At 42.3% G+C, this 12,270-nt stretch overlaps 1 protein-coding gene across 6 annotated transcripts in view; it reads left to right on the top strand.

Moving 5' to 3' along the window:
• The first annotated feature begins 250 nt into the window (after nt 1–250).
• The window catches only part of dip2a (disco-interacting protein 2 homolog A), an 89,641-nt gene continuing 77,621 nt past the window's right edge, over nt 251–12,270 (top strand). For 3 of the 6 annotated variants that reach the window (XM_042219169.1, XM_042219167.1, XM_042219166.1), the window contains exon 1: nt 251–828. In XM_042219169.1, the coding sequence (XP_042075103.1) occupies nt 705–828 (124 nt within the window). In that variant the 5' untranslated portion in view covers nt 251–704. The remainder of the gene's footprint in view (nt 829–12,270) is intronic. The other 3 variants (XM_005918315.3, XM_042219168.1, XM_005918313.3) reach the window with 1 other exon arrangement.

Raw genomic sequence — 12,270 nt, 5'->3', positions numbered from 1 at the left:
TTAAATCAAAACTCCAGCTCCCTTCAGCACGTGTTCCACCTCTTTACAAAGCTTCATCAAAATTAGCTGTTTTTTTGTTTGTTTTTTTATGTATGAAAAGAAAGACAACGTACGGAAATGAAACACAGTACAAAAGAAATCCAGTAAAGGTAAAGGTCATAATGTGTGCCACGAAACCGCTGGGTGACAGCAGGAGGCAGGCGAGCTGTACGCGGAGGAGCAGGCGGCGCACAAACATGCACCGTGCAAGCGCACGAGTGGGGGCCTCGTGAACGCGCACGGTTGGGGCTGCTGTTGCTATGATGCAATGGCGACTGCGCCGTGGGAAGCGAGCGAGGAGTTGAATGAGTTCCCTCCACAGTTGAGGACAGGCAGCCGCCGACAGTGCCGAGGAGGGACAGACTAGAGGCTGGGAGACGCTGGCAAGGCCCTGTCCCAACACCCTACATGGAAACACGGATCCAGGTGTGTCTGCTAGCCCCGCAGCTAGCCGTGTCATGACGTTTGGAGACATTTCTCACACATCTGTGCGACGTTGCAGCCACACGGGAGAGGAGGCACCAACACCCTATTTGCTCTGAGCCTGAACCAAGTGAGGTGAGGAGGGGCTGTTGTTGTTTCATTGATAATCTTCTGGGCTTGGTCGCATTGTCCTCTCCTCACCGGGCACCAGTGGATCCGTTCGCCCTTCGTGCTGGACCACCATGGCTGAGAGGAGCTCCACCGGGCTGCTGACGATGATGTTAGAGCCCACGCCGGCTCTCGCTATGACCCTGCCTGCTGAGGTCCGGGAGAAGCTGGCGGAGCTGGAACTGGAGCTGTCGGAGGGTAAGTTGCCAACAACATGTACACAAACTAGCACAGCGAGTGGCCCGGAGCGCGCTTTACGCATTATCCACGCGTGTGACAGCAATCAGAACCACCGCCCTTTTATCTGGGTTTTGTACTCGTGTTTGAAAATATGCCAGCATCACCAGAAAAAAACAATCCAAGGAATCTTGCATCAAACTGAACTTCTGCCTTAGTTTGGCTGGTGACTACTGCTCAGGGACGGGTCACATTAAACCAGACCGGACAGCGTTTTGTTTCCCTAATAATGAAGGCAGTGCCGAAGTTTTTAAATACCACACAGTTACGACTCCAAGTATTTGATCGGGTGGCTCTGTCCTAACAGATGCACCGACACACCCATGATACTGATATGCGAGAGCATAACACCAAAGGGTCTGAGGAAAGATTTGAAAAGGTGTAGAAAAAGTAAGTTACAAAGTCAGAGGCCTCACTTAACACCCTGACCCTAACAAGCCGGCCAATTTATTCAAATATGTGCCAATAAGTGTAATGAAGGGGAAAAGTAAGCATGTGGGTGATTTTGTTTTGTGGATATTGCTCCTTGTTCATTTGCTTGTTTGTTTTATTACTGTGCTTAAGTCGCACTTGTAGGCGTGTCTTCTGTTTGACGCTATATTAGTTCTGAATTATAAACCCAAGCAAAGAAAAAGTTAGAACAAGCTGAAATCTCATCATTTGCTCAATTATTTTGGTTTTATATTTTACTTTTAGGTGATTTTTTTATTAATCTTTTTTGTTTTTTAATCTTTTAGACCAATCATGATGGTTTTCGTTCTTTGTTGGTTGCTTGCACATACTTATAAAAGTTAAGGTTTCTGCAGCACAGACTGTAACAGTTATAATAGTCTCCGATAAGAAGGTAGTAATGAGTTTTTATTGGCGGTTATGTCCATAAAAATTTAATTTCACTACTAGTGAAGCGAGTTAAAGAAATTTTAAATGTTGCAGCTTGAAATTCGCTTGATATTTTCTGTAAACAGCTCCTAAACTTCCTCATATTTGGTGATCATTACACTGAAGCATTGGCACGTAGCTCGGCACTGAGTAAATAAAGATGGGCTTATATTCATGTGCAGTGCTTTTGATGAAAAAGACTCTTGTTCTCACCAACAGTTTCCATTGTTTCCTGTTAATTCAATGAGACTCATTGTTGAACTCCACTTCTTTATTTCTCACGTGGCGAAATTAGCCGAGCTGCAGCAAAGTCTGACTAATTAATGACCTACTTCAAGTCTGATTAGATTTGGAATTTGACCCCAGGGTGGGACCTCTTTTCCCATCAACTCTGGAGAAGATTTTTACTCTACAAACGTGAAAAAAAAAAATAGCGTGAAGTAAAAGAAAACCCACTGATCAGAAAGTCAAAAGTCAAAATCTGGACTGAGTCTTCTCTTCCTGTGTGTCGTGCAGCAGCATCACGCCGGGTTCAGGAGTACACCCGAGGTGCATGCTTTGATAAGCACATTAACTGCGACCCAAACCCTCTAATGGGATAGACATGTTTTCAGGAGCAGCCACCAAACTAATCTATATCTGTCCAGTTTCCTCTTCCTGCTCTCCAAATGTCACATCCTGCCATGTTGAAGCTCTGATAGCTCTATCTCCTCTAGCTTCTCTTCCACTGATACACGCTGTTGTCTCTCCCGCTCCCCCCACCCGCTCGTTCTCACTTTCTCTCCTCACCTCTGTATTTTCTCTATTTTCTCTCACATCAAAGAAAAGGGAATGTCATTTATTTTCCCCTTCTCTCTGCATATCCCTGTGTGCTGCTGTGAACTTTTCACCTTGTGATGTTGCTCCTCAGTCACCTCCCCTCTGCCATCCTGGCCCAGGGCTCAGTAAATGACTCATTTTATGAGAAGTAGATGAGAACTTGAGAGTCGCACAGGTTTTCTATCCTGTTCATTGAGCTCTTCTCTCTGAGACTTCACATGAGGCACGTCTATGTCTGTTGGCGAGACGCATCTTGATGTTTTGTTTTGTTTTTTTACCATGCACGAGAGTGCCAACAGTTGTGTGTGTCCTTGTGAGGGAGAGGGAGCACTAGCATTGTATAATTCATGAAGCTGAATAGATGCGTCATGTATGTTTTCTTAAGCAGTTTGTCTGCAGCTAGCTGTTTGGATAGCATGAGATGATATTCCAGTGTCAGCATCTTAGGCCTGCTGATGTGTGAAATAAACAATCTGTGCACTCTGATTGGGCTTATAATAAAAACTGTTTTCTCCAGAGATGCATTGATTCTCGTATTTTCAAATCTTGTATTTGGATCACAGTGAGTACGTGTTCAGAAATGCTTGATTTCACTCTGCTGGTGTCCTCAGCCGATTTTGTTTTTCATGGAAAATGTCGCCTAAGTAACTCTTTCTCTGTCCCTTTTAATATTGCGAATATGCAGCGTACTTCAGCGATGTTTCCTTATTCAAAAGGCCCATATTTTTTAATAATTGGAAAATGCTCTGCAGTGCAGACTTGAGGCTTCTCCGCTGGAGCAGGATAAGTGAGCACACTGACTTACTTAAACTCTGGATAAAATGTGAAAGTGGTTTAAAGTCAGTAAAAGTGCGATTCTTAGCATTCCTCCATGAAATTCATGACTAAACCAGTGACATTCAAAGCTTAAAGCATCTCCAGCAATATAGCTACTGGTAGCCAGATGTTGGTGCTTTAAAGCCAGATCCATACTGGTTGCTGCTATTTCTGCTCTTGTAGACCTCAGACAGATACACGGGAGTCACATCTGGATATTTTCCACAGTTGTTCTATCCCAAGTGTGGCAACAGCAGGAAATAGTCTGATCTTGACGTGTTTTTGAGGGAGCTGCCCGGTTAGAGTGCAGGGGAGGCATCATACACGGCGTCCACACGCTTGCTGTCTATATAACAGAACGCTTACCCCTTCCTTTCTCATGTGGGCTCTTTTGCCTATCACAGAATTTGTAGCAGCGAGAGAAGTTCAGCTAATGTGTTCTCTGAAAATTTCAGGCTTCATTGCGTGTGTGAAAACGGCTCTAGAGATAAGTGTGGTGTCATCAGACTTTCCAACTTTCATCAAACTTGCAGTACGAAGCTGATTGAGAAACTGTGTTTTGTTTTCGGCCTCCAGTCTTTATGTAGGCTGGCTTTGTGAGACACGTAGCTTTTTCAAAAGTGCTGCTTCTCCTCCCACCAAATTCTACACATCATTAAAACGGACCTGTGTTGTTTCTCTGCTGACCTGGATGCAGATTAGTGGCCAAGAGATGGGGCTTAAAGGAGGGCAAGAAGACGAATGATCCCCATTATCTCCTGCAGGGAGGAAAGAGGGAGAAAGACGTGTCTGCTGAGTAATTCATAGGGTCACTCTATCATTCCCTGCTTTTCTGCCCTCCTCCTCTCTTTGCTCTCTAAACCCTCTGATTACGAAGTCTTTTTTAGTCCAGTGCTTGCTGGTGTTTGCTGGGAAACTGCCAAACTCTTGGTTGGTCATTGTGCTTTCCTTGCCTGCTCCCTTTCAGTAAACATTTACAGACGTGCGTGGCAAGTTTTGCTGGTAGTTTAAATGTCGTCTTGCTTCTTTTATAAGTGTTTAGACTCATTGAAACCTTTGTAGAAGTTTTGAGGTGTTTGGAAGATCCAGCAGCACAAGTGTGGCTAATGCTTTCTGCAAACACAATTTTAAAAAAGTGCTTATCACAGTTCAGCAAGCCATGGTTTTCTTTTAATTTGTTCTACTTTTTTACCTATATTCTAGTTTCAGTCGCTGTCCTGACCCAATTACCCCTGAAGATCATTAAAGATTAACGATTTATCCAGTCATTTAGATAAGAGGAAACTTTAGTCTCGCAGGTAAAGAGGTGATCAGGCACTGCCCTGTCAAGTAGTAAAGAAGTAATGAGATGGTGACGATTAAGCTCACACTTGCCTGTCAACCAATGGCACAAGCAAAGGCTTGCTGGTGTAATGACGAGTTGTTTGCATCTAATCGCTGCTAATGGATAAAAACCTTTACTTTGTCACCATTCCCTCCCTCAAAATATGCCTTAATGAAAGGCTGCACAATTAATCAATTTCAATTTTGCATCTCTACAGTCTCATTTTTACCTGACAATTCGGCCACTTGTGCTGCAGAGCGGGGATGCACTGCGTCAAAACAAGCAGCAGTAAATTCTCCCTAAACAGTAATGGCAAGACCGCATTACAGCACTTGACAGAGTGGAAACTGCCAGAGAGGACAGAGACTAAACAAATGTGTCTGCGATGGAGAACAAAACGAGCCACCGAAAGTTGCTGTTGTGAGAGATTTTTCCAATTTCCCCGAGGATTGTAGCCATCAAAAGCACACATTGTAACTACACTGAGATACATGTTAGAAGGAAACTAGCTGAGAGTTGGTCAGTTGGGACGGGCTCCAGCCTCCGTCTGCAACTCTCACTCGGATAAGTGGTTAAGGAAATGGACGGATGGATTACAGTTATGGCTTCCGGAATTTATGAAACGCTAAAAATGAGATAAAACAATTATTTTCTGCATTTTTTTTTTTGCAGCGGTTTCATCTTTCTCTAAACACCCCCTCAAACTATCTCCCCTACTGGCTGTGGTAGGTTTAATTTAGCTTGAGACAACGAGACAGGACGAGAAGTCCAGTAAGGAGCAAAATCGCAGTAACCGTGATCCCAATATGGAGCAATATAATTGCGACGAGCATTTTTTATTTTTTGCCATAATTGGGCAGCTCTACAGTAGCATACCATGAGGCGTCTGAATCGATCGTGGTCAAAAGCCTGGATACTTGGTGTGGAGAGTGAGTAGCTTTGGTGGCCAGCGCTTTTGTAAAACAGAACCTCTTTGGAAAGTATGAGTGTACAGGAAACCCCTGTGAGCTGGCTCTGAGGTTTTGTTAACGAAAGACCACTCACTGAGGGGTGAGCCCACTTAATTCTCCTGAGTCACGGCTTACTGTGGTCACTTGTGGTCCCGCCGCCCGACTCATGAAGAAAGAAACATGGAGTTCAGCCTATTGTTGAGCAGAACCAAACATCAGATAAATATGGGATCACGCTGTATGCTAAGAGCTTCGAGAACATGTAGGATTTGGGGCGATTAGAGGGCTTTGTACACGGTTCCCAGTTTGCTCTGTAATAGGATCCAAAGGAGAAAAATGTTGAGCTTTGGAGTGATCTAGCAGGTTGCGGTAGCTGCTCCAAAGTCCAGCTCGCGGATGGAGAGGCAGCTTTGCTTTAGCTGTGCCCCTGCTGTGGTGGAGCGTGGAACGTGGTGGGTCATAAATATTTCACGGGTGTGCCTCAGAGCACAGCAGAGCTTCGGATTCTCCCGCTGCTCTTATGTACAGACCCCCCTGCTTATGCCAGTCTGTTTGCTCTCGGCTTGTGTCTCTGAATGCTTTGTCGAGGTGGTCCTTTCTATTTATGGGATGCAAAACCACATAGCTGTGTTTTTCATTTAAACCAGCAATGATCCGCAGAAGCAGCTATTGTCATACCAGTCTGCTTTGTTCCTCTCTACTGTAGGTCCTTTTTTTTTTTTTTTTTTTTTTTAAATACGCCTCAACATCCTGACTCTTGTCTTTTATGGGAGTTCTGAATATTTAATAGATGTAGTGTGTGAATGTAATATCTAAAATATGACCTTTTCCTCCACTTGTTTTTTCAGCTGTGGATGAGTGTACATTGTTACATTTTCAACAGCTCTGTAATCTTGGTGTCACTCTGTGTTAGTTATAATGCTTTCAGTTTCTGTAAGTGCAACTGATGTTTATTAATAACAGTCGGTACAATTTTAATACATGTTAATATTGTGACGTTTTACCATTCTTTTAAATTCCCTGCTGTTTTGCATCTCCGTGGAAGGATTGTGACAGATTTTGTCTTAGATGGATTTTAAAGTTTGTTCTCAGATAACACACAAGTGCTTCTCGCTCCGTCTCTGAACACATTCAGCAAATATCTCAGTGAGACATTTGATTCTGGTAATGGATTTAACCATAAAATGACACACACTTACCGGTGCTGTCTCAACAGTGTTTTATTGCTTGTGGTTGAAACTCATAGCAGAAAGTGCTGATTTTGGTCACGCTGTGAAACCCATCTTCTGTATGGAGCTCTCAACATACAGCAGCGTCCAATGCATGTTGCGATTAAGATCAAATGACTGTAGACTTGTTTTAATTAACATAAAACTAAATTGATGAGTGTTTTTTTTTTTTTTTTTTGCAGTTTTATAGAAACGTTACGCTTAATCAGAGATTAAGTGCCAATCAGCAGCCGAAATGAGAAGCAAATGAGCCCATTTAGTTGTTGCATTGGCACATGGGCACAGTTAAGGCTCATGAAGGTTTAACTGTAGTGTGGCATGCATGTCTGCTTGCTATTGTTGCAACGAATTATGTAAGTGTACTTGTCGTATTCAGCACTCTGGTATGATGAAGCAGTGACCTTGATTATATCTGCAGTGCACTGTGGATTGTGGATTGTTTAACGTTTTGCATGCATAAGTTATGGGGTGGACTAACACCTATTTTAATCCAAAAATGCTATTTTAAGTATATTTGTAATCATATTTAATTGTATAGGTTTTTCTTTCCCAGTGACAGTGGCAATGCAAAGAATAGTTCTTTCTCCATTCATCCATTCATTTAGAAAGCTCGGATAGCTGACTGGAGGCATTACTAAGATGACTGATGAGCCTTGGTTCCACAAGGACTTTCTAGCATTTCTTGTGGGTATATATCAGATTACGAAACCAAAAAAAGTTAATTAAAGAGCCGAAATCATTGGACCTTTGCACTGGTCAGGGCTCATTAATTATTATAAAGTAGAGGCTGTGCTATACTTACTTTGGTAAATGCTGGCAGCTCACCTGGCTGCTACTGCATGTGCTGCATACAGTCTAATGTATGTTTCCCTGTGTTTTTATGTTAGCTTGAGTGTCCTGCTTTTGTGCTCTCTTGTATATCGCATCTCTGTGCACTAAGATCATTAGGGGGTTTTGGGGTTTTTTTTTCCTGTCTAATTCCACTACCTACATAGCTGTGTGCAATGGTGCCAGCTTCCAGCTATGACACCATCCTGCCTATAGCTTCCACTGAGCTCTGTAGTCTGCTAAGAAGCGCTGCTCACTGTTAAAATACAAATAGATATAAAGGTGTGTTCTTTTTTTTTTTTTTGCACCTTAAGTTCAGAATGGCTTCCTTTGTTTGATGTGTGGCAGATATTGTGTCTTTGGTGCTATCGGTGACTCAGTGTATGTGTCCTTGCTGCTGAAGAAATGGCATGTGCATAGAAAGGATGGCTGTGCGGCAGGCACTGGTGCCAGGGAGATCTGCTGACCAAACAAGCCGCATGCCTTACTTCAAGGACACGTTGCAATTTTCACGCTCTGTCCACTGGATTCTTCTGCCCCAAAAGGCTTTCGTTATGCCTCAATCAGCTTTCTGGTGTAAATTCTTTCCTGCCAGTTCACCTGTCTGTATGTGGGTGTGCTTGATTCCTGCCAAAGGCACGGGCTTCACATAAGGGGTAAAAACCAGCTCAGGACAGAAAGTGGGATAATTGCAGCGTGTTCTCATCGGGTGGCTTTTATCTCCCTAAATACTGTAAATTAAACCTCCAAAAGATAATGAATTTTCCCTCCACAAGAACACAGTGTCCACAACACTTTTACTGCAGTGTTTTCTAAGTGCAAAGTGAATTGCTTGCAGAGTATTGAAGGGTGTGCAGGCGTGAGGTTAGTGAGCTGTGCCGAAAGCCTTCCCACTGTACAAAGTTATTCAGAGCCCAAGGTGAAATCATCAGTTCATCCACACAGCCTTTCATCACTCTTGCTGTTTTATTTGATCAGAATTCTTCGTGCTTAATATTTGACTTCTGCATTTGCAGCTGAATATATTCACAACACGTTTCCAGACATCAGAGCTGTACTTACCCGTGCACCCTTTCATGCATAGATTCATTGTGTAACATCGGCTGCTTCTGTTAAAATCTTCTGACACAGCGTCAACACCACTACATCTCATCCACTGCACTCATTAATGCCTTTATGAAGATGTAAGCTAATAAGTAGAGTATTTCAGCTGATATTTTATTCACAGGATAATAAGGAGTGGAACTGTCTTGTGTGGAAGCACCTTTTCTTTTGTGATTGTTTTAAGTCAGCCAGTGTTTAAAATTCCACGTTCAAGTAAAATGTGTGATGCTAATTCACTCCAGAGATGCGTCTGGTCAGCGCTGTCGGCACATACCAGCTTCTTTTGAGTCTTTCTGGTCGGGAGCCTGCAGAGCTCAACCTACATAGCATGACGGCACCATGTGGCGTCTGCTGAACCCGGCCAGACGGCGATCAGACGTCAGTAACAGTAAAGAGGAAGGATGATAAGGACCGCATGTGCTGTTGAGAAAATGTCAAATTTTGATTCTGGGGCTGTTTGTTGCAGAGATTGATGGATTCCAAAAAAAATCCCACTTTGATGTTGGAATAAAAGCTAATGAGAGCTGTTTGAAAAGTCAAAAAACAAACTCTGATTTTTCTTTTCTCGCTGTTCAGTCAATGTCTAGACCCACTCAGGTGTGATACGCTGATCAAAGACAAACACGGCCCTTTGTAGCTGCATTGTGAGCCTTCCTGGTGAAAAACAAACATACAGAAAATGCCGGGAATGTGCTGTGACCTATCAACTTAACCATGAGGAGAGGGCTTAACAAATCCCCCGACCACTGCTGGAGGGCACAGCTGCATACAGCAAAAGAGAAGGCTAGCATAGCAGGTTGTCCCAGCCTTTTACAAGAACAAGGCTGGTTACCCCCTCGTCTTTTCCTCATTCCCTTAGGTGTCCCTGTGGAATATAAGAGGGAAGTAACACACAAGAAACAAGCCAGCTTGTTTCATTTCTTTTTTATTGTTGGGGCTAAAGGCAAGCTTCTTTTTTTTTTTCTTTTAGGTGTAAAACTTAACTTGGCAGACTCTACTCACATACCAGAAAATGTGTTTTCAGCCTGTTCGCTCCGAACAGGCAGACAGTTTTAGGTGAGCTGTGCTTCTGTTTCTCTCCAGAGACTTCTCAGCACGTAACTTTAGCCAGAAAGAAAGCAGGGATGCAAAGCGAAGGCAAGTCAGGACTGCATTTAAAGCTCCTAAGGCATAACCGAGAAAATATGGGGACTCCTTCTGCATTTGATAATTACCGACTAGTGTCTAAAAGCAAAAGGCTGTAAATCATCTCAATAAAATCCAAGTTATTTATTTTTTTATGAGACTTTCTTTTTTTGGCTGAAAGTTGTAATTGCTGCATTTCATCACATGGTATGTAATATCTGCTGCACAGACTCTTAAAAATAAAAACAAACAATACAATTACACTACGGCTGCTGTGGGACATGTTGTTTGAACTTAGCAGCCTGGTGCCGTTATTGAAGGTTTTATCCAACCGTAGGATAAATAATTTAATGAGCACTTGTAGCGTTATGATGTCCACATTTTAATCTGTTGTTTACCATGTTTTCAAGTTGTAGCATGTAAACGGGGACGGGTCTGAAGTATATTCTTTTACGAGCTAGTGCATCTTTAGTTCACTTAAAGCACCTAAAGCAAATCTGGCATTGAAATAAAAGTTTCCCATCCAGTCAGACAGATTCTGTACTGTGACAGTGTGGGGGCACAGCTGAAGTGGCTGTCAAAACGTTAAAAATGTGAGGCAGATATTTGCCAAATGCTGATAACGCCTCTTCAGATAGGACAAGGAAAATCACGTGAGATTGTAATAAAAGCCCTGGGGCTACCCGACTCTTTTGTAAAGGAAAACAAAGGCAAACTCAAAGGTTTTCACAGGGCTTAGGTGCTGTCAGGATCTTGGGGTTAAAATAATTGAAAATACTTGTCAGTTTTTTTTCCTTTTTTTTCACATTTTAATTATTTAAAAAAACAATTTTAAAAAGCTCTGACACTTTTTGTGCTTGTGGATAAATTCTGTTAATCTCACAAAATAACATGTTTGAGATTTTCACAGTATTTTTTGTCCTGTCTCCCTCCACTCACCCTGAACTGCAGGAGGTTTCTTCCTGTTAAAATGAGTTTTGGAGAACAAAGAGTTTTTCTTGTAATTTAAAGCTCATTGAGGTGGCCGTTGTTGTGATTTAGTAATATATATGAATAAAATTGAACTGAAGATGTAAACATACATCAACGCAACATTTGAACCATCAACCTAACAATTTGTTTTGAGACATGGACAGGTTTCTTCTGGGGTTGCCTGATTGTGTCTGACACCAGACAAGAACTTGCTTCTTCATGCTTTGGTGAATTGCAGGATCGGCCTTCTTAAGGACGTATATGCATCTTTAATGTGGGTTTGGAGGCTGGAGCAAAGCCTGTGACTTCGTTGTCCTTCTGGAGCTGTACTGGGGATAAACTTATGCCATTGGGAAGGGCGTTTCCATGGGGGTTTTGTTTTTGGTTTGCCACATGTTTAACTGTGTCAAAGTAATCTCCATATACCATTATTTTGTAACAGAATAGGTTTTTGTAAAAAAACAAAAAAAAAGTTAAAAAAACCCCCCAAAAACATCAAATTTGAACCTTAGCGAACCTATAACAAGCTTACAAGTAGTTACAATAGTAACCCATCTACATTACAAGCGTTTAAGATCGACCATATTCCTCTTTCCATATGAACTGGTGACAGACACGAGTCTGAACCAAAGGGAACATTTCTGGATTTATAAATCACAGACCACTAAATACTCCCGTTCCCCACCCGCCCTTTGCTTTTTCTATTTCCTTTTTTTTAAATAAACCTTATTTGCCTTTGCATTCCCGTTGTCTGTGGCTGCTGCTGCTGTGTGCATGATGAATGTTTTGGGCTTGGTATTGATATTTTTCTGGGCTCCTGCATGTGTCCAGGTTTTGAAGATTGGTGGGGCTTCACAGGTGGAATCTTCCCCTCTCACTCTAAGTGGAAGCTTTCCACAACGTCCTTGCTGGAACACCTTTATAAAAGATCCAGTGAACTCTAATAAACCCTATTTCACTGCCTGATAAAGGGTTGTGTGCCGAAACACTTTTTTTAAAGGTTAAACTTGACCATGCTGTGAGAATAAACTTTATTTGAAAAGCAAGTGCCTTGGAGTTCTTTGATGATTTAAGCTTGAAATATCTGTAGTTGTGAAATAGGCTACATTATTTATATGCTGTCTCTGTCTGCTAACGTTGTTGTTTACAGGATTTACTCCCTGCCAGAAAAAACTATGCATCATTTATCTCTTTTTGTTGTCGTTGACACTTACCTTATTGATGGTGTACAACTTGTTATACAAGTCGCCTGCTGTATGAGTTAACTGCACAGAGATATGTTAGATAGTGAGTGTCTATCACATAGCAATCGCACATTCATTAAATCGCTGATTGACAGCTCATTAAAGCCACCTCT

This window comes from Haplochromis burtoni, unplaced genomic scaffold (genome assembly GCF_018398535.1).
Source record: "Haplochromis burtoni strain Fernald_Lab_line unplaced genomic scaffold, NCSU_Asbu1 Contig_29, whole genome shotgun sequence".
Taxonomy (NCBI): Eukaryota; Metazoa; Chordata; class Actinopteri; order Cichliformes; family Cichlidae; genus Haplochromis; species Haplochromis burtoni.
Note: the sequence above shows the minus strand (reverse complement) of the source record. Positions and strands in the feature narration are given on the sequence as shown.